The sequence below is a fragment of the Monodon monoceros genome, unplaced genomic scaffold, assembly GCF_005190385.1.
Source record: "Monodon monoceros isolate NGI ecotype Baffin Bay Population unplaced genomic scaffold, NGI_Narwhal_1 Super_Scaffold_20, whole genome shotgun sequence".
Classification (NCBI taxonomy): Eukaryota; Metazoa; Chordata; class Mammalia; order Artiodactyla; family Monodontidae; genus Monodon; species Monodon monoceros.
In genome coordinates, this window is record NW_021703777.1 from 107,153,613 (window position 1) to 107,179,977 (window position 26,365).

The window sequence follows — 26,365 nt, forward strand, 5'->3', positions numbered from 1 at the left end:
TGGTTCCCAAGCATGTTTATTAGTTGTATTTGTTATTGTAATTATGTACTTTAAATGTACATAAACCAAAGAAATATGACTATAAGCGTTATCTCTATGAAAATTAAGTGAAATACTTGGGACAATTTGATGAATACGAGTTACTCAAATCTCTTGTTGAGTTAGACGTTGGCAAGCCAACAGTGAAAGCCTAGGAACAAAAATCATGAAAATCTAGAAAAACTCTGAACTCAGATTGCTTCTGAGGGGTCTTAAAGGTCTTTCTCTAAAGAAACAGAAACTGGAGGTGTCAGATGGTATCTTATGGATACGGTTTTTGCAGAATACAATCAATGGATTCCCTCTCAAAGGAAGGAATTTAACCTTACAACAAAATCTTGTCAAATGATTGAACACTTATTTGGCTTGGGTTAAAATTAAAATGTTTAAGGTATGTTTGTATTATTTAACATCTTTCCTCTCTACAAACTAACTACTACTTGTGATTTCACTCGATAAGAGGAACAACACCCCAGCCCCCCCATCTTAAACTAGAAAGGACTCTGGAAATGTGTAGTCTGGAGACTTATAACTTATGTTCCAGAGGGACCTACGGGCTTGGAAAATATCTCTGGGGCTACATATTACGGGAGGCAAAAGTGGTGGGATGGGTTAGGGAGAGTCACAGGGTCGTCCGGTCACTGGGGCTGTGGTCTTCCAGAGCAGTTTCTCATGTGTCTATTTTATATATTCCTCCCGGGTAGAAATAGATTTGGACGTTAAAGGGTTTCACATTTAAAAAAAAAAAATTGAAACCACTTCTCTATTTAACTTATTAATTATACCCTTGAACAGGTCTTGGAAGAAGTTTTGGGATTTGCCCAAGAGAACATAGCTAGAGTGAACCAGTGAAAGAACCAATCAGATAAAAGCCTTAGTGAGCTGATGCCCCTACGTTACTTTCCTGCTTCACTACACTCTGTCTCCGTGATAGATTAAGCAGTTTCTGAGATAATTCTTTTTTTTTTTTTTTGCCATTCTTTCCTTTACAGGCCTCTTAACCTTATATTGCATTTAAATAAACTTTAACTGCATCTTGCTAAATTCAAAATGTAAGAAGTCTAACGAGCTTTTATATACTGAAATAGTGAACCTCTATTGTTAAAAATGATGCTGTTTTGACCTATGACGGATCAAAAGGAAACTCAATTCTATTTTATTAAATACTTTATTTCATCTTTTCCTGCATCAAACCCATCAGTTCTCTGTTCTCCATTCCCTCACTGTGTGAGTGCCTGCTTCCCATGTTAGGTACCTTCTCCCAGGCCTTTCCTCCTTTACACTTATATCTGTCTTCTAGGCCTAGCATATTCAATGAATGGTTTTTCTCCTCTGAAAGACTGTTGCACATGTAATCTGCCCCATGCCCCTTCGCAACCAGTTACACACTGTTTTTTCCTTCTGAGGTTATGTTTTCTTCACAGCCAGAGGGCTGGCTTCTTGAGGGCACAGACAGTGTTCTGTCCCTCCTGTGGTCCTAAACTCATATTCACTCTGCCATTATGTGTTGGGCTAACTGTCATTGGATTGCATATTATGGTTTCACTGAACCACCTTAAAAAATAATCTTTTCTAGATTTAATTAGATTTTTGTGTCGGTTTCCTTTCTGTTTTCTTTCTTTCCTAAAATAAATTACTAGATGCCAGTAGACCTAAAAGAGCATCTTGCCATAAGATGTGTTCTGCTGTATAGTTATTTTCAGGGGTGACTCACTAAGTAGTGATGATATTTTTAGTTGCTTTTCATTTTTGATCCCCTTGGAGTCTTCTGTCATTGCCAGTTTCTGTTTCAGCACCATCTTGATAGGTGTCAGGGTGTGGTGGCCAAGTGAATGTCAGGCCCTGAGGCTGATACTCCAAACTAATGATGGAGGCAGTAAGATGTGAGGTTAGAAAGCAGAGCTGTAAGAGGCAGACATAAAATAGAAATGCATACATTGTATTTTAGGAAGGAGTCCAAAATGAAATATATAATTATAAATTCATAACATTAGAAATGACAGAAGCAAAGAAATACCTGTTAAAGTTTAAATCATCCTGGCTTTCAGTTGAAGTCTTTTGTTTTGCATTTATTTGAATAGAACATAATATTTTACAAGAAATTTTTAAAAGAAACTGTAACTATGTCATTAAATACACCTGCAGTGGAATAGATTGAAAGCATCTTGTGTGTTGGTTTGCAGGACTTGAGTGGAGTTGCCAGCAGTGCTACCCCATGGGGCCCCCAGCCTTCTATCATTTCAGACACCCAGGCATCAAAGCCAGGAAGACGACTTGATTAGCTCCATCTGGCTAAGCCTCTCAAGTCTTGATTCTCTTCCTTTGAGAGAATTCTTGACAATAATTAGCCTAGATAAGGAGCAAAAAATTGGTAAATGTCCTTATCTGAAAGGCACCTCCCATGTAAAGTTTTTCTTCCTAAATGATTTCTTTCTCTGGGGCTCTATTATACTTTATTTGTTCTCTCCATTACTATACTTACTCTCATTATTCCTGTACTAAATCTGTTATTGTAAAGACTTATCACAAAGGAGAATTTAAATCTCAGTTCAGGAGTCCAGTTCAGATTTAGCTGAGAATCTTGAACAATAACATGCATATAGGAAGTGCATCGTGCATAAATTAAATGCATTTTCACAGAGTGATCATACCTATGCTATTAAAACCAGATCAAGAAACAGAATATTACCAGCACCCTAGAAGCCCCCTTATGCTCCCTTTTAGTCACTGCATAAACCCTGAATTATAACCACCATCCTGCCTTCTAACACCATAGATTACTTTTCCCTGTTTTTGAAATTTATATAAACGGAATCTTAGAGCATATACTCTTTTGTACCATTTTGCTTAGAATATTTGTGAGATTCATCCATGTTGTTGCATTGCTATAATATTCCATCTGATGAATATACCTCCATTTATTCATTGTACTGATGATGGAGATTTCTGTAGTTTCCAGTGTTTGCTTATTATAGAGAGCGCTTCTATGAATGTTCTTACGTTTGTCTTTTGAGCACATGTGCGATTATTTCTCTTGGTTTATATCCAGGAGTGGAATTGCATGTATGTATTTGGAGATACTGCCAGTTTTCAAAGTTGTAGTTTACACACTCACCAGCAGTGTTTGAGAATTCCAGTTTGAACACAGATTTAGCCTCAGTCAGATTCCTGGCATGGGAACCTGATCGGCCCAACTTGGAGCAGATGTCTATTCAGTTGTGATGAAGGGACTGGGGCTCACATATTACAGACCTGGTTTGGGGCATCCTATCATTGCTACACTCTAGGTAGAATGAGAGGCAGTTTTTAGAAAATGGGAGATTGTATGAGCTAGGTAGATATCCTAAAAGATTTCATCATGTATACAAATTAAATGCATGAAGAGAGGCTCTGAATTGGGGATACATATAGCTTTGAATCATCAGGAAAATATTGTAGTTGAAGCCATGTGACTAGGCGAGACTCCCCAAAGAGAATTCATGGAGTGAGGTGAGAGAGGGTAGCATATAGTGGAACTCTGGGAAGCAGCAGCATTTAAAGGATGACAAGACAAAGACGCTCTAAAGGAGGCTGACTGAGAGGATGTGACCGGAGATCTAAGGGAACATGGTATCATGGAAGCCAAAAAAGAGAATGTTTCAAGGAGTGATCAAGAGTGACGATTGCTTCTGTGAAGTCAGTGACTAAGGAGTTTTCATTTGCTAAAGAGACAAGGAGAGCAGTAGCCTTCTGTAATAATTTCAGTGAAACAATGAAACAAAAGCCAGGTTGCAGTAGGTAGAGAATGAGTGAAAGCTGAAGAAGTGTAAGACAGCAGATGTGACCAACCCTTTCTACTCAGCTAAGAAGGGAAAAGGTGGATGGAGATGGAGGGAAGACAGTCAGAAGGTAGGAGAGGCTTGAGCAGGCTTACCTGCTGATGATCTAATTGGGAAAAGTGAGGTCTCTAGTGTAGCAGGAAGGGATGGAATCCCAAGCTCAGGGGAAATGTGTTAGCCTTAGGGGGACACAGAAAGACTTCATCCCTGTAACACTAAGAAGGCAGGGAAGGATGGCTGGATTGGTGCAGAAGTTTGAAGGAGTTTGGTCACTCGGCACATAGCAGATACTCAGTAAATGTTTGCTGAATTAACTGTTGACTGGAAGACTCCATACTTTCAGACATTGTGTACTGCGGTTTCATTTATCAGTTTCCTAAACATGCAGATCTCCGGTGCAAAGAGGTCTGCTGCACAGCTTCTGTCACTCCTGGGAGCAGTCACTTCCACGTCCCCCATAGCAGAGTGTGTCATAGCCTGGAATTCTGTGCTTGCTAAAGAAATCCTGATATGTTCCCTTTATGTAGCGCCCGTTTGTTTCCCATTATGGAACTATCACTTTTGTCATAGAGAGATCTTCAAGTACTTTTGCAATATATGAAGTTGTGACTATAAACAAATATGTGTGTATAGGTACACGATCTGCTGATATCTATGGGATACAACTGAACAATCCCTGAAAAGAAGCAATAATAATGGAGTTTACACTTGTGGCTGTGGAAAGGGCAAATTGTAGCACCGCATTATTGTTGAAAGCCTCATACTGAGACTAGTGTCACATGGAGTGCTTTTGTAGTAATTAAAGTCCTTCTAAAAATGCTTATATTTGGAAGTACTCTGATTTTGTTTTTCTGTATCAGTGTATCACGGTTGCCTTTCAGCTAAGAAATTTAAATATAAACTGCTACTCCCTGATTTATATTCATTATGCAAATTAGACTAGTTCCTGCTGTTGTCCATTATACATCAGTATCTCTTCTTCACCCCACGTCAAAAAGTTGTTTCCTTTTATCATAAATGGGTGTTGAATTTTGTCAAAGGCTTTTTCTGCATCTATTGGGATGATCATATGGTTTTTATCCTTCAGTTTGTTAATATGGTATATCACATTGATTTGCGTATTGAAGAATCAACATTGTGACAATGACTGTACTACCCAAAGCAATCTACAGATTCAATGCAATCCCTATCAAACGACCAATGGCGTTTTTCACAGAACTAGAACAAAAAATTTCACAATTTGTATGGAAACAAAAAAGACCCCGAATAGCCAAAGCAATCTTGAGAAAGAAAAACGGAGCGGGAGGAATCAGGCTCCCTGACTTCAGACTATACTACAAAGCTACAGTAATCAAGACAGTATGGTACTGGCACAAAAACAAAAATATACATCAATGGAACAGGATAGAAAGCCCAGAGATAAACCCATACACATATGGTCACCTTATCTTTGATAAAGGAGGCAAGAATGTACAATGGAGAAAAGGCAGCCTCTTCAATAAGTGGTGCTGGGAAAACTGGACAGCTACATGTAAAAGTATGAAATTAGAACACTCCCTAACACCATACACAAAAATAAACTCAAAATGGATTAAAAACCTAAATTTAAGGTCAGACACTATCAAACTCTTAGAGGAAAACATAGGCAGAACACTCTATGACATACATCACAGCAAGATCCTTTTTGACCCATCTCCTAGAGAAATGGAAATAAAAATAAACAAATGGGACCTAATGAAACTTCAAAGCTTTTGCACAGCAAAGGAAACCATAAACAAGACGAAAAGACAACCTTCAGAATGGGATAAAATATTTGTAAATGAAGCAACTGACAAAGGATTAATCCCCCAAATATACAAGCAGCTCATGCAGCACGACATCAAAAAACAAAAAGAAGCAACCCAATCCAAAAATGGGCAGAAGGCCTAAACAGACATTTCTCCAAAGAAGATATACATGATTGCCAACAAACATATGAAAGGATGCTCAACATCACTAATCATTAGAGAAATGCAAATCAAAACTACAATGTGGTATCACCTCACACCGGTCAGAATGGCCATCGTTAAAAAATCTATAAACAATAAATGCTGGAGAGGGTGTGGAGAAAAGGGAACCCTCTTGCACTGTTGGTGGGAATGTAAATTGATACAGACACTATGGAGAACAGTATGGAGGTTCCTTAAAAAACTAAAAATAGAACTACCATATGACCCAGCAATCCCACTACTGGGCATATAGCCTGAGAAAACCATAATTCAAAAAGAGTCATGTACCACAATGTTCATTGCAGCACTATTTACAATAGCCAGGTAATGGAAGCAACCTAAATGCCCATCGACAGACGAATGGATAAAGAAGTTGTGGCACATATATACAATGGAATATTACTCGGCCATAAAAAGAAACAAAATTGAGTTATTTGTGGTGAGGTGGATGGACCTAGAGTCTGTCATACAGAGTGAAGGGAGTCAGAAAGAGAAAAACAGATACCGTATGCTAACACGTATATATGGGATCTAAAAAAAAAAAAAATGGTTCTGAAGAACCTAGGGGCAGGAGAGGAATAAAGACGCAGATGTAGATAATGGACTTGAGGATATGGGGAGGGGGAAGGGTAAGCTGGGAAGAAGTGAGAGAGTGGCATGGACATATGTACACTACCAGATGTAAAACAGATAGCTAATGGGAAGCAGCTGCATAGCACAGGGAGATCAGCTCAGTGCTTTGTGTCCACTTAGAGGGGTGGGATAGGGAAGGTGGGAGAGAGGCGCAAGAGGGAGGCGATATGGGGATATACGTATACATATAGCTGGTTCACTTTGTTATACAGCAGCAACTAACGCAACATTGTAAAGCAGTTATGCTCCAATACAGATGTTAAAAATAAATAAATAAATAAAATGTGTTGGTTACTCTTAAAAAAAAAGTTGTTTCCTCTTCTAAGTCAGGCTGCTGCATCTTTTTCCTTTTCAAATGAGCTAGACTTCTTTTTAGGCCATATTTTCTACTTCTTGATACTTGACATTTTCTTAATGCATCTAGAATATAAGGTTGGAGCACAAAAAAACTTCTTTTGCTACCTTAAAGAGATGAAAACAGTAAATGTTTTTTGTGTTTTTTTTTTAACTGAAAGGTTGGAGCACAAGAAGCTGCTATTGCTACTTTAAAGGGATGAAAACAGTGAATTTTTTTTTTTCTTTTTGCAGTACGCGGGCCTCTCACTGTTGCGGCCTCTCCCGTTGCGGAGCACAGGCTCCGGACGCGCAGGCTCAGCGGCCATGGCTCACGCGCGCAGCCGCTCCGCGGCACGTGGGATCTTCCCGGACCGGGGCACGAACCCTTGTCCCCTGCATCGGCAGGCGGACTCTCAACCACTGCGCCGCCAGGGAAGCCCAGTCAATTTTTTTTAAACTGATTTTTTCCTTTAGTCACACTCCCCGATGTATTTTTAGTGAAATGGCATGTAGTAGAGTTATTGTGATATACTCTCTACTAAAATAATTGATTGTTAACATCCAAGAGAAGCAGTATTACTCAAATTTGACTGTATAGGTCAGTTTATTTTACAAGTAACTGATGCTGTCCTGGAAATGTGAGCCCCTGACTGGGTTAGTACAATAGCTGATAGACTTCTCAAGATGGGTCATAAGCAGGATGTAAATTGAAAGGAGGAGCTGGGTTTGGGTTGAGTCAGTCTTGAAATTAATTCTGCATGTGTGGTGGGTTTGTGTAAGATTTTCAGAATGGTCTTTTAATAATATCCTTCTGAGGAAGGGTTGTTGTAGGATAAATATGATAATTTCTCCTTTAAGCTTTACTGACATACGTCAGAAGGATGCCAATTCCCTAAGTAATCATAGTTTCCCAGTGGCATGCAAAAAATGTTTGACCCCTTGTTAATAGGTCACTTCTCTCTATAAATGGTAATCTTGGTGTTTGTCTAAACCTATTGTTTTTTGCACTGTTTTATTTTGAAACAATTGTAAACTTGTAGAAAAGTTGTATGAATGCTTTGTTTCTGAACAATTTGAGAATAAAGTTGTTGACATGATGCCATTCCCTCTCAAGCGCAAGAACATTCTCCAACTTAACCATAAAAGGCCATCAAAATCAGAAAACTAACATTACCACTATCTTAATTCTTAGACTGTGTGCAAATTTTGCCAGTTTTCCCAATAATGTTCTCTATCGCAAAAAGTTCAGAGTCACAGTTGTATTTAGTTGTCTTATCTCCAATCTGGAACTGTATCACATTCTTTCCTTGACTTTCAACGATTTTGACTCTTTCGAAGATTACAGTTACTTTGTAGAATGTCTCTGTTTGGGTTTGTCTGGTGTTCCCTTGGGGTTTGATTCAGGTTATACATCTTTGTCAGGAATATCACAGAAGTGTTGCGTGTATTCTTTCTCATTGCATGATGTCAGTTTTCCCCCTGACTGATAGTGTGCACTTTGATCACTTGATTGAGGTGGTATCTGCCGGACTTCTTCCCTTTGCAGTTACCATTTTCCCTTTGGTATTAATGCTTTTGTGTGGAGACACATTAAAACCTTGTAAACGTCTTGTTCCTTATCAAACTTTAAATTCATTTATTTACTTCATTATATCAGAGTGGGCTCATGGTTTCCTGTTTTCTTCAATGGATTATAATCTGTTACTATCAGTATTTGTTTTACTGCCCAAATCGTTCCAGATTTGATCATTGAGACTCCCTTCAAGCTGACTGGTGTGTCCTTTTGCTATGTCTCCCATCACTCATTGAGCACTTCCTTGCTTTCCAAGCTCATCTTGTCCTTTCCATGCCCCAGCCCTGGAATTAGCTATTTCTTCAAGGAGCTCTGGTTCCCTTTGGATAAGAATTGTATTTAGAAGCCAAGAACGGGATGCCACATATGCTCATTATTGGGAGTTACTGTTCACAGTCCCCTTCAAACAATTTTTACATATATTTTTTAATATAAAAATATAAATATATAAAATTTAAATCTTTGTCATTTATATACACATATACATTCAATCTTTTTTGAAGTACTATATTTATTTTGTTGGTTTTATTTATTTATATTTTTACATATTAAAAACCATGAATTCATACCAATACTTCCAATTTCATTCCAGTACTACAGGGTTCATTCCAGTTTTCTCACTTTCCATAGTGTAGCTCCCTTCTTTGACAGGATAAGTCTGGCTTCCATTATTCTTGATATTTTTGCTTATTTGGTAAGTTTTCCGGTATGTGACAGCCTCTCATCTCTGCCACTAGTCCTTTCCTGCATAGATGACTTCCTTACCCGATTTGGGCTCCAACACCTGCTTCTGAGCCTACCTTCCATGTGGATGCCCTCTTCACTCCCATTCAGGTTCTGCTATCCCCCCCCCCACTAATCCCCCTTACGCTATGTGGACAGCCTCCTTGCCATGCTTAGGTTCCGACACACCCCTGCCAGCTGCCGCTCTGCGTGGACGCCCTCTAGCCACGCTTGGATTCAGACTCCCCACTTAGGGCCACTCCTCTCCCCTTGAGGACCCTTCTCAGAATGAATCTTTAAATTAAATAGACTGAATCCCAAGCAGGAAAATGAAATTAGATCTGTACCTGACACACTTTGGGGAAACTGTAGAACCCCAGAAGTAGAAAGATGGAAGAAAATCTTTCAGAAAGTTAAATTTACAGAAGATGTGATAATAGAGGGCAGAAGGCAAAGGAATGTCTTCAAAGTTCTGAGGGGAAGTAACAGCTTGGAACTTTATATCCAGTAAACTGTTATTTTCAACAGCATTAAGTTTAAGAGATTAAAAGATTCTTACTGAAAATTCTTCTCAGGAAGCATGAAATCAAACACATCAATAAACAGGATGTAAGAAGAAATGGAGAACAAAATATTTGGAAAACTTACAGATGAATCTAAGAAACAATCACTATATAAAACAACATGAGATGCTAATTTGGGGGTTCTAAAAAAATAAGGTCAAAATAATCCATTCTTAATTGTGACTGATACTGTCTAAGATCCTGTTGTTGTTCAGCCGTAGGGTAGAGAAATTAACTTTACACACTAAGCCAAGTAAGAATGTCTCAGAATATAAACAGCAAACACTAAAAGGATAGAAGAAAAATACAAAACCCATATACTTCCAAACCAATAAAGAGAGATAAAGGAGTCTAAAGAAACAGTTAAATTATTAGGAGATAAGAAAGAAGAAGGAAGCAAAAGAAAATCAGGGTAAACAGAAAGCACAAAATAAGATGACAGATATCCAAATTTATCTGAACTACAATAAATGTAAACAGATTAAACTCAATAGGAAAAGGACAGAAATTGAATTTATAACATAGACTGAGGGTTTACTACTCATACATAGGCTCTCAGTGAACACACTAATCAAAGTTCTAGTGAGCAAAATTTAACATGGAAGGAATAAGAATGCAGAAGAAATGTTGAACAAGGAAATGGGTAAAATACAAGCATAAAAAAAGAATGAAACTCAGTCATTTTAAACCATATTTTATGTACCACCTACAGTGGAGTTCTGTGGAATGTTTGAAGCAAGCAGATAAACTCCTTGGTTACATAATTGTTTTGCTTTGAAGCTTATCCTTGGGTTCATTAGTTTTCCACCCTGTGGTGCGTCATGATTTTTTGTAGAACCTCACACTGAGCTCCAAGCTTTCATGATTTCTTTTTGCTTCTCTGGACAAAAACAAAAATCAAACTCCTATATAGCAACTCTCTTTTGATGTTCTCTTCTGACTTGTCTCTAGATTTATATTTTAAATCTGCCCAACAAAAATTGCATTTTGTAGCACACACTAGGCAGTTGTCCTAATTAATACTCCAGTCTCTTTCAGGTACTACATGAATCATCACTGTTAAAATAAATTTTTCTTTTTGATCTGAGCAGACCGAGAAGAGTAGTTAATATGCAACATGATTGAAACAAAAGAAACAGGAATAACAGCATATAGCACTTGGCTAGCAACCAATAATAACTTTCACTTACTGACTGTAGATTCTCAGCCAGGCCACATGTTTGTTTTTTTTTTTTTTTTTTGCGGTACGCGGGCCTCTCACTGTTATGGCCTCTCCCGTTGCAGAGCACAGGCTCCAGACGCGCAGGCTTAGCGGCCATGGCTCATGGGCCTAGCCGCTCCACGGCATTTGGGATCTTCCTGGACCGGGGCACGAACCCGTGTCCCCTGCATCGGCAGGCGGATTCTCAACCACTGGGCCACCAGGGAAGCCCAAGGCCACATTTATATCACTCTAACCACTTGGCATTTAAGCCAGTGATCCTTCGTTTTCTGGACTGACCTCAGCAGGACCCGTGAAATTACATTTGTGTGTGTGCGTGTGTGTGTGTGTGTGTGTGTGTGTGTGTGTATGTGTATGTGTATGTGTATGTATATGTATCCCTCCCTCCCTCCCTCCCTTCGCTCCTTCTTTCCTCCTTTCTTCATTCAACAAAGAAATGCATTTGAGAGCAAAATTCTAAAGAAGGATTACAACCCAGAGAGAAGATACTAGACTAATTTGCTTGTCCTACTCTAGTCTGTTACAAAACATATTGAAATAGTAGAGTATACTGACTGAAACATAAATTATTTACAATTAATAAATTGGTTTCAACATCATTGCATGAATGCAGTTTCTTAAGATTTGTTTGTAATAGAAGTACCTAGTATTTTATCCTTCTGGTTCAGATCACTTGTACCTGGGAGCCTTCTTTACATGGGTTTCAACAGTGTGGAGCTGGTTTTAACAGGTGTTTCTATCTTCCCAGGATCCCTTCTTTACTCTTCATCTGGAAATAGAGCCCATTGCTCCCCACAGGTGTGGGCACAGTGTGTGATAACCTGAGCCAGGTTCCCTTTTCCCACAGGGTGACTGTACAGCAAAGCAGTTTAAAGAGTCGGGGCTCCTAACAGCTTGACAGTGTGCTCACTTATCAGCTGTGTGACTTTAGACAGAGTACTTAATCTCCCTGTGTTCAGTATTCTGATAATTGAAAGATGGGAAATAACCTGCACACAAATGTTTATAGAAGCTTTATTCATAATTGCCAAATTCATAATTGGAAGCATTCAAGTTAAGTTAGTCAATAGATAAATTGTGGTACATCCAGACAAAGGAATATTAAAGCACTAAAAAGAAATGAGCAATATAGACAATAATGTGTTATTATCACTGAACTTGCTAGGAGACTAGATCTTAATTATTCCCACCACAAAAAAGAAATGATACTTATGTGATGTGATAGAGATGCTAACTATCGCTACAGTGGCAATCATATTACAGTGTATAAATGCATCAAATCAACATGCTGTACACTTAAATTTACAGAATGTTGTATGTCAAATATATTTAAATAAAAAATTATAAAGAACAAAGAAATGAGCCATCAAGCTATGAAAGGACATGGAACAATCTTAAATGTGTATTACTAAGTGGAAGGAGCCAATCTGAAAAGGCTACATACTATATGATTCCATATAGTGAAAAGGCAAAACTATGGAGACAGTAAAAGGATCTGTGGTGGCCAGGGGTTAGAGAGGAGCGACGGATGAGATGAATAGGCAGAGCAGAGGATTTTTAGGACAGTGAAGCTACTCCCTGTGATACTACGATGGTGGATGTGTCAAAACCCATAGAATGTACAACACCAAGAGTGAACCCTAATATAAACTACGAACTTTGGGTGATAAAGGTGTTCAATATAGGTTCATGGATTGTAACAGATGTACCACTCTGGTGCTGGATGAAAGGCCAGGAGTATATGAGAACTCTGTACTCTCTGCTCAATTTTATTGCTCTAAAACTGAGCTTAAAAAAAAAAAGTCGGGAAGAGGCATGCTGGATTAGTCCCACAGGCTCTCGTTTACCAACTCCAGTTCTCCAGTGACTTCCTATTATATCAATGTTCAGTTAAGTGGTAAGTGAGCAATAAATACATTTGAATGGAAAAAAGATGGGAAGTAATAGTATGTAGCTCATGCGGTTTCTATAAAGATTAAGTAAGATACTGCATGTAAAACATTTAGTTATGCAAAACGGGAGAAGAGCATCCTAAACACAGAACAGCGTGTTATGCCCCTGAGATTTGAGAAACTTGTCATGTTCTAGGAATCGAGGGATGACAGTAGGATCAGAGTAAGCAAAGCAAGGAAGAAGGGGGAAATGAGATGAGATTGGCAGGACAAGCAGTGTCTAGGTCATGTAGCATCTCATTGGCCGTGATAAGCTTTTATTCTGTTGAAGTGTGAAGGGGAATCCATTGAAGAATTTTAAGCAGAGGAATGTGGTGATACTATTTACATCTTAAGAAGATCACTTTTGATGCGTTGAGGAGGGTAGCATGGAGGAGAGCAAGGGTAGAAGCAAATGAACAAGTTTGGAAACTGCTGCAGTAGATAAGGGTGGCCTGGACTGGAGCATTAACAATAAAAATGGAGAGAAATGGATGAACTATGTAGGTAGAATGGATGGGTGGCTGGAATTGATGGACTCAAGAATGACTCCTGGCTTTGACTTCAACAGCCAGGGAGGTGATGTGTCAGTTATTACAGGGAAAGATGAGCCAGAGGAAGGGGTTTCAGGGGGAAATCAAGACTTTTGTTCCGGATAAATTCACTTTCAGATGTATGTGTTTATGTGAGGGGAGGTGTTAGTCAAGTATTGGATGTCCTAGTCTGGACCTCAGGAGGGGTCTGGCTACGTGGTTGCGGGGCTGGAGATAGAAGCCTCTTGGTAGTGTGTTGGGTTTTTTTTTTATTATTATTATTGAGGTATAGTTGTTGTACAATATTATATAAGTTTCAGGTGTACGACATAGTGATTCAAAATTTTTAAAGGTTATACTCTGGTTATAGTTATTATCAAATATTGGCTATATTCCCTGTGCTGTACAACACATCTTTGTAACTTATTTATTTTATACATAATAGTTTGTACATCTTAAGGTAGGTTGTTACCCCTGTCTTGCCTGCCCCACCCCCGTTGGTACTTTGTTTGACTGAATGGGAACCTTAAACTTGTACGGTGCTGTAAGTCTCAATAAAACTGGAAGAAAAAAAAAAACTGGAAGAAAAACAGTTTTTTAAAGAGTGAATGGGAGTTGAAGATGAACCAGTGTACACAAAATGAAAAGTTTGGCCAAGGAGGACATACAAATGGGCCAGAAGCTGGGGGGATATGTGGTTATTAGAAGGTTTGGAACTTTTTAAAGATGAGAGATATTATAGCATATTTGCTGATTGTATTGAACCTGTAGAGTGTGAGAGGCAGTGATTAAGAGGGAGTTAGGATTCTGAGAAAGCTTTGCCAAGTATAAGATGGAGAACACCTGAGGAGGGATTGACCTTTGAAAATGAAGGTCACTTGACTGCAGTAGGAGGGAAGGAAGCAATGGTGGGAACAGACGGAGTTCTATAGGTTTTATGGTGGGAAGATGAGAGCTAAGTGTAACAGTTGGCCACACAGGGTGGGTACACTGGGCAGGGCTTTCCAGGCAGGGATGGGAATAAGTGTGAAGGCAAGGAAGCATGAACAGTGTGCCATATTCGAGAAAGGGCAATACGCTCTGCATATCTGAAATAGAAGGTTGGGAGGGGGCCGGTGCTGGTCATGATAAGGGGAGGCGGGATAAGCAGACAAGAATCAGCTCGTGGAAAGCTTTCTTTGGAGTTGTTTCCCTTTGCAGTAGAGAACAAATAGAGGTTTTTAAATCTAGAAATAGTTTGACTTTATGTAATTTTAGAAATTGGAGTAGATCTTAATCTGGAACAGATTGGTGGGAGAGGCCAGTTAGGAAGCTGTTACAGTGATCTGGGTGAGATGATGAGGATCTAAACTAGAGCAGTGGAGGTGGGGACAGACGCGAGAGGATGGGTTTGAGAGCGCTGTAAGAAGTAGAACTAGGGCTTCCCTGGTGGCGCAGTGGTTGAGAGTCCGCCTGCCGATGCAGGGCACACGGGTTCGTGCCCCGGTCCGGGAAGATCCCACGTGCCGTGGAGCGGCTGGGCCCGTAAGCCATGGCCGCTGAGCCTGCACATCCGGAGCCTGTGCTCCGCAACGGGAGAGGCCACAAAAGTGAGAGGCCCGCGTACCACAAAAACAAAACAAAACAAAACAAAAAAAACCAGTAGGCCCTAGTGACAGTTCAGTTGTAACTACTGGTCTACCAGCTATTTTATGGAATATTAGTTGCTTAGGATAACTCTCTAGTTATCTGCGCCTCTAATCTAATGACTAGTAATTAGTGGTGTGAGTCCATCAAGGAGAAGATCAGGTCTATGGAGGAACAAGAAAGAGTTTTGTTAAGGAGGTACTGAGCTTGAGGTGCCTGCGGGCTGTCCCAGTGAAGATGTCTGGTAAGCCTGTCTAAGGATGAGCCTCCAGGGGGAAGTTTGTTGCTCCAGGGATGCTCAACCGGGTCTGTTATTGTTTGATTCTGAATCTTATGAAGATTTGCCTCTTTGGGTTCAGATGAATAATTTGGGTGTTCCACTGAGTAAAACATGAAAGAAAGAAAATATTCCCCCCAAAGTTTGATAATACGTTATCAGGATCCTAAAACTATTACTACTTTATGATCCAGTCATTCTGGAATCTACCCTAAAGAAAAAAAAATGCAAACAAAGAACTTCCCTGGTGGTGCAGTGGTTAAGAATCCACCTGCCAATACAGGGGACACGGGTTTGAGCCCTGGTCCGGGAAGATCCCACATGCCACAGAGCAACTAAGCCTGTGCGCCACAACTACTGAGCCTGTGCTCTGGAGTCCACAAGCCACAGCTACTGAGCACACGTGCCACAACTACTGAAGCCCATGCGCCTAGAGCCCATGCTCTGCAACAAGAGAAGCCACCGCAATGAGAAGCCTGCACGCTGCAACGAAGAGTAGCCTCCTCTCGCTGCAACTAGAGAAAGCCTGCACACAGCAACGAAGACCTGATGCATCCAAAAATAAAAATAAATAAATAAATAAATTTATATTAAAAAATGCAAACAGATTTACGTGCAAAGATGTTTTGAATCGGTTTAGTTGTAATGGTGAAAGCGAAATACAATATACATAGAAAATAAACTAGAAGGTATACGTCAGTGTTAACTGATAATTCTAGATGATGGCCTTATTGATGACTTTTATTTTCTTCTTTTTGTGAGTCTGTGATTTATAGATTTTTCTAAAATGAGCATGCATTCCTCTCTGACACAGAAAAAAAATTCGTAGAAATGGTATATAAAATGGAAATGTCCAACAATAGGTATATAAATAATAAATTCTGTTACATCTGTAGGATAAGTGGCTATGGAGCAGTTTAAATTATTTTGTTTATGAAAGTTTTTAATGAAGTAAGAAAATGCTTATAAAACATTAATGATCAGCTCTCAACTCTATGATTATATGAGCATATATATCTATGGAAAGGCTGGCATAAGTAAGGGGTTGGTGGAATTGTGGATGCTCATTTTCTCTATTTTCCAAGTTTCCACAATGAGCTTTTATTACATTTCTTTTCATCTTTTTGAAAAATTTTCTGGTTTCTATAGGGTTTTTTGCTTCTTTTTTCTACTTTCCTTGAAAAAGCTTGTTCTATCCTTTTTCCTTTTCTACCACTGTAGAAACTGTACTTTGAATGGTTTCCTTTAAGTGTTTAATATACACATACTCAATTATAACTTTCCTAACAAAGTCTTAGGTTTCTCACCATCTTTGCCCTCCTCTGAACGTGACGAGGGTCTTCACAGGTTCTAAGAATCCACTGACTAGAGCATATGCCAAATCTTGTTTAGCTTTCCACTCATTTTAACACAAAACATGGTTTAAAATTTCTTACAACAAGTAATTTACCAACATATTTTACGGCTTTGGCTTCGTATTAGTTTCCTAGGGCTTCCATAACAAGAGTTCCTCAGATTCAGTAGCTTAAACAACAGACTGACTTTCTCACAATTCTGGAAGCCAGAAGTCCGAGGTAAAGGTGTTGGCAGGGTTGGTTTCTTCTGAGGCCTCTCTCCTTGGCTTGTGGACGGCTGCCTTCTCATTGTGTCCTCACAGGGTTTTCCTCTGTGTGCGCACGTGTCTGTGTCCAAATCTCCTCTTTTTATAAGGACACCAGTCACATTGGATTAGCGCCCACACTCATGACCTCATTTTAACTTAATTACCTCTTTAAAATACAGTCACATTCTGAGGTCTTGGGGATTAGGACTCTGACATATGAATTTGGTGGGGAATTGGGGACACAACTCAGCCTGTAACTGTGTTCTCCTGCATCTGGGTTTAGTTCCCTTCTCTCTAGGAGGTTCCTTAGCAAAGATGTGTGGGAAAGAAACTATGATCTCTGTACATCTGAAAATCTCTTCATTTCCTTCAACCTTAAGTAATGTTCCTAAATATAATGTTTTAGATTGATAGTTATTTTCCCTTAGCACCTTGAAGATATTCATACATTCATTTACCATGTATTTATTGAGCCCCTATAGTATGTCAGGTACTATACTATTCCAGGTGCTGGAACTACAGTAGTCAGCCAGAGAGTATGCTCTCTACAGGGACAAAATGAAATAGCGTTTGTACAGTTGTATGAAGATAAGTTTTCATTTCTCTTGGGTAAACAGCTAGGAGTGGTATTGCTGTGTCACATGGAAGTGCGTGTTTAGCTTTATAAAAAACTGCTAAAGGTTTTCCAGAATGGTTGTACCATTTTACATTCTTGCCAGCAGTGTATGAGATTGATTGATTTTTAAAGGTTTAAAGTTTCTGTATCTTTCTGTGTTGTACCTGGGTGAAATATTGTCTAATTCACTAGTTTTCTTTTCTATTGACTTTATCTAGTCTAGAATTTATTTAGTTCATTAAAGCTGGGTTTTTTACATGTATATAGATTTTCTCCATTTTTGCCTTAGAAATCCCTAATTAGTTGATCCAAGTTACTAATTTTTGTTTTATTTCTACCAGTTTAGTATCATAATTTCTTATTGATTTTCTGGAGGCTAATACTCCTTTTTATCTCTTTGAAGACTCTAAATATAATTTGTGTTAAAGTCAGTTTTGGACGACTCTCTTATTTTTATTTTCCCTAAGTGGAATTAAGGGAAATCGTCTAAATAAATTTGTTGGTTCCTTCTTAGCATTTAATTTCTCATATAGTAAAATTCTGGATTACAGACTCTAAGTAGGAGTTTATTTTTCATTCTGTACTCACCCCTTTCTGGCTAGTAATTTTATATTGCCTCCAACCGGGCTTTTGTGGCCAGAGCTCAGAATGGGTTCTTGAAGTGCCACCTTAAGGTCCCTGTCCGGGGAGGTTGCTGTGATATTGGTGATATCACAGATCAAGTCATCAAATCACTGGAAAGCTTGGCTTGATCTTGCCATGGGCTACTTTAGTCTGTCCTACCCAAAAAGAGTCAAACTCTTAGTTACTTCTTCTGTACTGGACTATTAACAGATAATTTTTGGGAAAAGGTAAAAATACGACTCTCATACAGTTATAAGAATGAACACGCATCAAAGAATGTATTTTACTCTTATGATATGAAGGAAACCAGGCAGATGTAATATCCAGTTAAAAGGAAAAATCAAAACAGCACAAATTTATATGGAGAAAAAAAATGTTAAGATGAATGCAGGTAGAGATAAAACCAGTGTTTGGGTTAGTGTGGGGTGTCAATTACATCACTGCCAGATTGGACAAAAGTGACATACCTGTCAATTACCTACAGCTCACAAGTAGTTCCAAAATGGCTTCAAACCAGTGAACAGGACTAGAATGTGATAACTTGAAAAAGCGTGCTGTGCACTATGTACAACAGTCAAGACATGGAAACAGCCTGAGTGCCCATCGACAGAGGAATGGATAAGGATGTGGTACATACATACAGTGGAATACTACTCAGACATTTCTCCAGAGAAGATATACAGATGGCCAAGAGGCACGTGAAAAGATGCTTAACATCACTAGTTATTCGAGAAATGCAAGTCAAAACTGCAATGAGGTATCACCTCACACCAGTCAGAATGGCCATCATCAGAAAGTCTACAAATAATAAACGCTGGAGAGGGTGTGGAGAAAAGGGAGCCCTCCTACACTGGTGGTGGGAATGTAAGTTGGTAAAGCCACTGTGGAGAGCAGTATGGAGGTTCTTCAGAAAACTAAAAATAGAACTACCATATGATCCAGCAATCCCACTCCTGGGCATATATCCAGATGAAATTATAAGTCAAAAAGATACATGCACCCCTATGTTCATAGCAGCACTATTCACAATAGCCAAGACATGGAAACAACCTAAATGTCCATCAACAGATGAATGGATAAAGAAGATGTGGTACATATGCACAGTGGAATACTACTCAGCCATAAGAAATGAAATAATGCCGTTTGCAGAAACAATGGATACAGCTAGAGATTATCATACTAAGTGAAGTAAGTCAGAAAGAGAAAGACAAATACCGTATGATATCACTTATATGTGGAATGAACATATATGTGGAATGAACATTCTTTCCTTTCACTTTCCTTTCTGCCGAACTCGTCCCCTTCTTTTTCTCACAACCCGTTTCTTCCCGAACCCTCTGCCTGTCAAAGATCATGGCAGCTGGTATGTCTTGAAGCTGGAATTCCAGCTTGGTTCTGATAGCAAAGCCTGTGTGCCCTTCGCACTCAACCATCATGACTCTGCAGGAAGACTTAGGAAATGGCCTTTGAGCTGGGCCTGGAGGGAATGACAGGGTTTGTTAAGCAGAAGTGGATAAAGAAGGCGAGACTTTAATACATCGGTAGCACACAGCTCGTCTGCCTGGGGCCTAAGCTCCTGCCGTAAGAGAACAGTAAGTGGTGGAGCTGTGGAGGGGAGGTGGCCTATACTGCTCATGTGAGGCGCATAGACCCTACCTTATACTTGCTTGACGCTTTGTTTGTTTAATTTTTATATCTGCTCTGCAAGATAGATGTTGTTATCCCCACCTAACCCTTCAGAGAACAAAAGCACAGTCCTGTGACTTATCTGTGATCTCCAGCTATTAAGTGGCTAAACTGAGTTTAGAACTCCGGGGTCACTGTTCTTTCTACTTTATATAACCTGTTGAAGTCCCTGGGGTTTTAAGCAGCGTGTGAAGTGATTAGAATTGTATTTAGGAAAAAGATGTGATAAAAGAGAAGCCTGAGTCACCTTTTGACCTGATACTGAATATCATTTGAAGGCAGTAACCCTTGTCCCAGCAGTAAAATTTAGAGTTCAAAGTGATTCTATGCAGAAGATTTGAAATAGTGCCCTGAAGGCCTCAGAGGGTCTGCTAGAACCCAGCTACTCAAAAGGGTGACCTTCACACCTGTAACTTCAGTATAACCCTGGGGCTTATTAAAAATGCAAATTCTCATACCCCTACCTCAGACTTACTAGATCAAAAATCTAGTAAAGGTGGAGTCCAGGAAGCTGTGTTTTTAACAAGCCCTGTCTATTTAGCAGTGGACAGTATTGTAGTAGCCAGGTGATTCTTAGGTATGCAAAAGCTTGAGAAAGCTTTAATATTCTTCCCTGGCCACTCCGCCTTCTTTCAACATTTCCTGATTGTCAAGTGATTGCCTCTAAAATGATAATAGTAGTAGAGAAACTTCATCAGCACATTAAATGGTAAGTACTTTATGAGCAGGAATTATCATCTTTGGCATCTAGGAATTTGACTTATAAACTGTCTTTAGCATTATATAAACTCTAGCATAAATTTTAACTCAACGTGTAAAGGTGGCAGTATATGGAAAAAAGTTTGGAAGGATACACACCAAACCACTGTTAAAGAAGAAGTTATTCATGACACTTGTTAAGGAATGTAAGGTAGACTTTATTCTGGGGGACTGCTACAGTGGGGTTTTGTAATAGGGGAGAGAGATTGGGCTCATCCCTTTCACAACTGGGAACAGTGGGGATTTATATCCAACGAACAGAGTTGGAGGGGCAGTGGATGGGAATACTAAGAGGATGGAGTAATTCTTTGCTCACCTGACCTAGCAGGATTCTTGTTGAAGACAGACTAGGGTGATCAGATAATACCTGGGGAATAGTGGAGGATGAGGAATTTGATCAGACACTGAGGGTTGGGGAGTTCTGGCTAAACTAACTCAACAACATTCTTGCTAAAGCTGGCCTCCTGGAGGACATGCACAAGGATGGGGCTTAGTCAGGCTTAGAGGACACTGACTAAAGTTTGGTTGAGGAGGGAGTCTTTGTCACCACTGCCATGATTAATACAGGGCTTCTCTGGTGGAGCAGTGGTTAAGAATCCGCCTGCCAGTGCAGGGGACATGGGTTCGAGCCCTGGTCCGGGAAGATCCCACATGCCATGGAGCAACTTAAGCCCGTGCGCCACAACTACTGAGCCTACGCTCTAGAGCCTGCAAGCCACAACTACTGAGCCTGTGCGCCTAGAGCCCGTGCTCCGCAACAAGAAGCCCGCGCACCGCAACGAAGAGTAGCCCCTGCTTGCCACAACTAGACAAAGCCCGTGCGCAGCAGCAAAGACCCAACACAGCCCAAAAAAAAAATTAATTAATTAATTTTTAAAAACCCACCAATACAAACCCTAAAAATACATCCCATAGTAAGGTAGCCATTCAGATGTTCTAGACCCAGCAGTGCCGTCCAGTAGAACTTTCTGTGATGATGGAAATGATCTATTTCTGTGCTGTCCAATACGGTAGCTACTAGACCCAAGCTATAGAGCAGTTGAAATGTGGCAAAGGTGACTGACTGTGAGAAACTGAATTTTTAGTGTTATTTAATTTTAATTGATTTAACTTTAAATGGCTGCATGTGACTAGTGGCTCCCATATGGGACAACACAGTCAGAAAGGTCTAGTGAGCTTCTCTAAGGGCTTACCTGGGTATGTGTGGGACGCTGAAGTTTTCGTCATGCTTGCCATACACCGTTAAAACAGTCTTCAAGTACAGACACTTATTTCAGCTTTCCCACTTTTCCTAAAAGAAAAAAAAATCATTTTTTTCCTACAGGTTTTGTGTGTGAAACTGTGTCGAAATCTGAAATTGTATCAGTCAAATCTTTATGGTACAGTGGTGCCATCTGACGGTAAGTTTTCTTATCACTTCTTTGATTCCCCATGCTAATTTATTTCCAGTCTTCCAAATAAAGTGAGAAGTGTGAGTTTTGAGCAAAACAGACTTTTCTTGTATTGCCCCTCCCACCCCACCTCGGAGTTCAGTTCCTTCCTTTTCTGCTCCCATAAGATCTCTGATGTCTTTTGGCAAACTCCCACTCCAACAATCAAAGGAGTTACAGATGACTTAGAAGCAGTTTCTGCCCTCAATAAATTTTTACCTGGGAAGACTCTAGGCAGATAATTATAATAAAGTGTGATACATGCTTAATAAAATGTTATAGAATGGTGGGGAATATGTAAACTAGTATAAAGAAGGCACTGTAGGCGTGATGTAAATGATTATAGGCATTCAGAGGGTTATGAATTCTATATTTAGGCATCCCTTGTAGAATTTTTGTAGTTAATAATCTTTTAATAATAGTTTTAACAGTTATTTTTAAAGGAAATGTTATCCATCCTCTATTACCATCTTTTTTTTTCTTAACAGAAATCACAATTAATTATAAACATGGCCTTCCCTTGATAACACTTACTTTGCCGTCCAGAAAAGAGCGCTGTCAGTTTGTAGTCAAACCAATGTTATCAACGGTTGGTTCATTCCTTCAGGACCTACAAAATGAAGATAAAGGTATCAAAACGGCTGCCATCTTCACAGCAGGTATATATATGTTTTCTTCAACTTTGTCTTTTTCTCTTCTTCTGAACCTTTGTTTTGGTTCTTTACTTTTCTAGAAACTTGATTCTTTAATTCATTATATAATAAATGGTTGGCAGTTCCTGAGTCCTTCACTTTTGAACATCAGTAATATAAAAAAAAATTAACCCTATTGAATAAAAAAGAAATGGAATAAGTTTATGCATGTTTTGGTTACTTATTTCATAAACTTAGCCCCCAGATTTTTCTCTGAGAAAATTTTAATGACACAGTCATTAGTGTCTAATTTTCTGTAAGAAATTTGAATAATTAGAAAATGAAATGCAGGCTCAATGATTGAAATAGCCAGTGAATAACTAAAATACACAAATAGTTCATTAACCTTTGCTATAAAGCAGTTATAGTCTAGCGTGTTTTTTGACGAATTAGTTCTCAGGAAGGTGTGTGTGTGTGTGTGTGTGTGTGTGTGTGTGTGTGTGTGTGTATATAGTTTAATACCAGCAGAGGTGGTTAATCACATAGACATTTAAAATTTAGGATATAGCTTTTATGTTTTCATGGTCTGAGGACATAAAAGGACGTCCTCCTGCCCCTAAAAGAGAATAAAGAAATCTTTACCACAGTCCAATGTACAGAGGCTACTATAAATAAGTGAATAAATTTGCACTGTTATTTTATTGTAGTATTACATACTTAGAATAAACTTATTTAAAAGTTAATGATTAATATTGCAGTTTTGAAAAGGAAATTAACATTCTTCTTCCCTATCCAAGTTCAGAACCAATTAAGAGGTAGACATGGAAGTTGGAAAAATAGAGATTAAACAATTTATTTACTCAACAAATATTGAGCACCTAACAAATGTCAACCTGAAACAAAGCGACTGCCAGATATTTCTCCAGCAAAGATGGATTTATTGCAGATCAGCAGAGAATTGCAATTCAGGGTCTGCAACCATGGTGAGCCACATGTGAGGACTTGCAGGACAAGGGAAGGAGACCACTTTTATAGAGGAAAAGGAAGTGAGTAGGGCTATAGTAAACAAACAGTCCATGGCTTTTCATTGGCTGAGTCCTTGCTGGGAAAGAAGAGGAGTCTTTCTTCTTCCGGTTGGGCTCTGCTGTCCTCACAGGGTGTGAGAGCTCCCCCTTCTGGTCTCTGGAATCTATTTAATTGAGGTTTCTGTGTATTAATTTTTTTGCAGTAACATATGCCAGGCACTGTTCTAGATGCTAGAGATAGAGCAAAGAGCAACAGAGATTAAAACTCCTGTTCTTAGGGAGCTTACATTTTAAGAGGAGAAAGAAACAAGGTAAAGAAATAAAATATATAATATGTTACAATAATTAGTGTTACAGTCAAAAATAAAGCAGAGTGATGGGGGGTGGGAGTTGTGTGTGTTGGTGGGAGGTGCTCACTCAGGTCACATTTGGGTGAAGACCGGGAAGAGGTGAGAGAAGATGTAGATGGAGACCGGGAAGAGATGAGAGAAGTTGTATATGGGGAGAGAGCTCTCCAGGCAGAGGCCCTGAGGTGGGAGCTAACTCCACCCTCAACTGAAAAGGGAGGGAGCTGGGTCCAAGTAGGAGGGGAAGGGCAGGTTAGGGAAAGCCTTGTTGTAGGTTATTGTAAGGACTTTGGATTTAACCGGAAGGGGAGTTTCCTCCTGCTAAAACCAGGATCAGAGAAAGAAGGTTTTAGTCCCGTGACCACAGTGGCCTAATACTTCATCCCTGACTGGACCGACATTCCCGCCCCCCAGTCACAGGAACACTGAAACCCCTGGGCCTTCCCTGCAGGTCAGGGCCTGCCTTCCTCAGAGCAGGGAAGTGCAAACCCAGAACTCAGAAGGGCACTGAGCACAGTGCTTGCCTGAAATTAGGTAAAAACATTGATGTGTACCCTGCTTGTTTCTAAAAAAATAATTTGAGTAGCTTTGAAACATAAAACACAGAGAAAAACCCTAGAAATCATAAGAGTAAAGGGGCTCTTTGGACTGAGTGAAAAAGCTGTGTTGGGGTTCATATCAGTACTTGCCCAAGAATAGGTGAAAAATTCATCACTGTATCGTTACCTCCTTAAAAGTGTTTCACATCAATCTCTTGCTGTTCCTATAATAGCATAAAGGATAATGTAGTACTTCAACTGAGAAATCATACTCAGTTGATTTCTTTTTATAATAATATTTTAAGGAGCAGGTGTGAAGTCATTTAAATGTAAATTTTTAAATGACACTTGCAAAGTCAGATACAAGGATTTGGTGTGTTGCTGATCTTTTTAAAAAGAGGCTCTGTGGGTGGAATTTGCCTGCATTTAATTTGGGCTTGAAAAGAGTGTTCTAAGCTTGTCACAGTTTTGCCCACAGTGTGGGCTGAGTTATTTGGCAATTCCTGGGAAGATGATCTCACCCCGGCTGATGAACGGGAACCCAAACAGCCAAATTCTAGGAACAGCCCCAGGTGCAGACTTGACTTGCTGCCTTCTGAACAAAAGAACTGCTGAGAGCCAGACAGGAGGCAGGCAAGCAGGTTCTCCCTGATTTTACTAGCAGTATTACTGTTGTCATGCATATACGGTTGAATGCAGCCAAGCGATGCCAGGCCAGGCGAAAATATACATCCTGGACTCTGTATCACGTAATTATATGTAGACCGTTCCGAAAGAAGAATGATAGAAATCCCTGCCAGCGCCAGTTTTTTGCTTACTGTTCAGTGAGTTTGAATCTTAACACCTGGGTTACATGAAAGTTCAAAAATGTAACAGCAAAAGCTAGGCTATATAAGAGGCTGTGCAAAGCACGCTGACTCTGACATTCTCCTAGAGATTTTTTTTCTGAACTGTTCCTGGGATATTTGAAATCACTATTAGAATCTCTCCACCTCTAGGAAATACACCGCACAAGTGCAGATTTACTCCTTCGGCTCAGCTATGTTTGTCGCTCTCCCTGCCACCCCCAGCCACTTGCAGTTTTGCCTCTTGTGGTCTTAGCTCGGCTAGAAAGGGAGGGAGCCCTGTGTGGCGGTGGTTGCGGTGCTACCAAGTTTCAGTCAACGCACATCACTCCCCCTTAGCGGCTAAAAGTAAGAGAGAGGCGGGCTTCCACAAACGTTCCTGCCCGCATGCCTCCACAGAGCGGTTAGGCGCGTTTGGCTGCAAGCCGCCGAAATGGGCTCTGACTAAGCACGGGTGTGTGTCAGCAGGCTCTCTGACTGGAACTGAAAGAAAGCCAGGCCCAGAAGAGGGCAGGAGGGTTTCCCTGGCGGCGCAGCGGTTAGGAATCCGCCTGCCAATGCAGGGGACGTGGGTTCGAGCCCCGGTCCGGGAAGATCCCACATGGAGCAACTAAGCCCGTGCGCCACAACTACTGAGCCCGCACTCTAGAGCCCGTGAGCCACAACTACTGAGCCCACGTGCCACAACTACTGAAGCCCATGCTCCTAGAGCCCGTGCTCCACAACAAGAGAAGCCACGACAATGAGAAGCCCGCGCACCGCAACGAAGAGTAGCCCCCGCTCGCCGCAACTAGAGAAAGCCCGCGCGCAGCAACGAAGACACAACGCAGCCAAAAATAAATAAATTTAAAAAAATAAAAAGAAGAGGGTAGGAGCTGAAGAAGGACGTGAGTAGAGAGGTTAGGCTGGGAACGGCCTGATGGGCTTTGCTGCCGACACCCTCAGCCCCTCCGCCGCCACCTGCACTGCTCTGGCCTTGCATGACCGTCCGCAGGTA

The 26,365-nt window shown here is 40.1% G+C and overlaps 1 protein-coding gene across 1 annotated transcript in view; it reads left to right on the forward strand.

Annotated features, from left to right (window-relative positions):
• MCUB (mitochondrial calcium uniporter dominant negative beta subunit) overlaps positions 1–26,365 on the forward strand; it is an 89,135-nt gene that overhangs the window by 47,052 nt on the left and 15,718 nt on the right. The window contains 2 exon segments of the mRNA XM_029235314.1: positions 21,875–21,950; positions 22,469–22,639. Of these exon segments, the coding sequence (XP_029091147.1) occupies positions 21,875–21,950; positions 22,469–22,639 (247 nt within the window).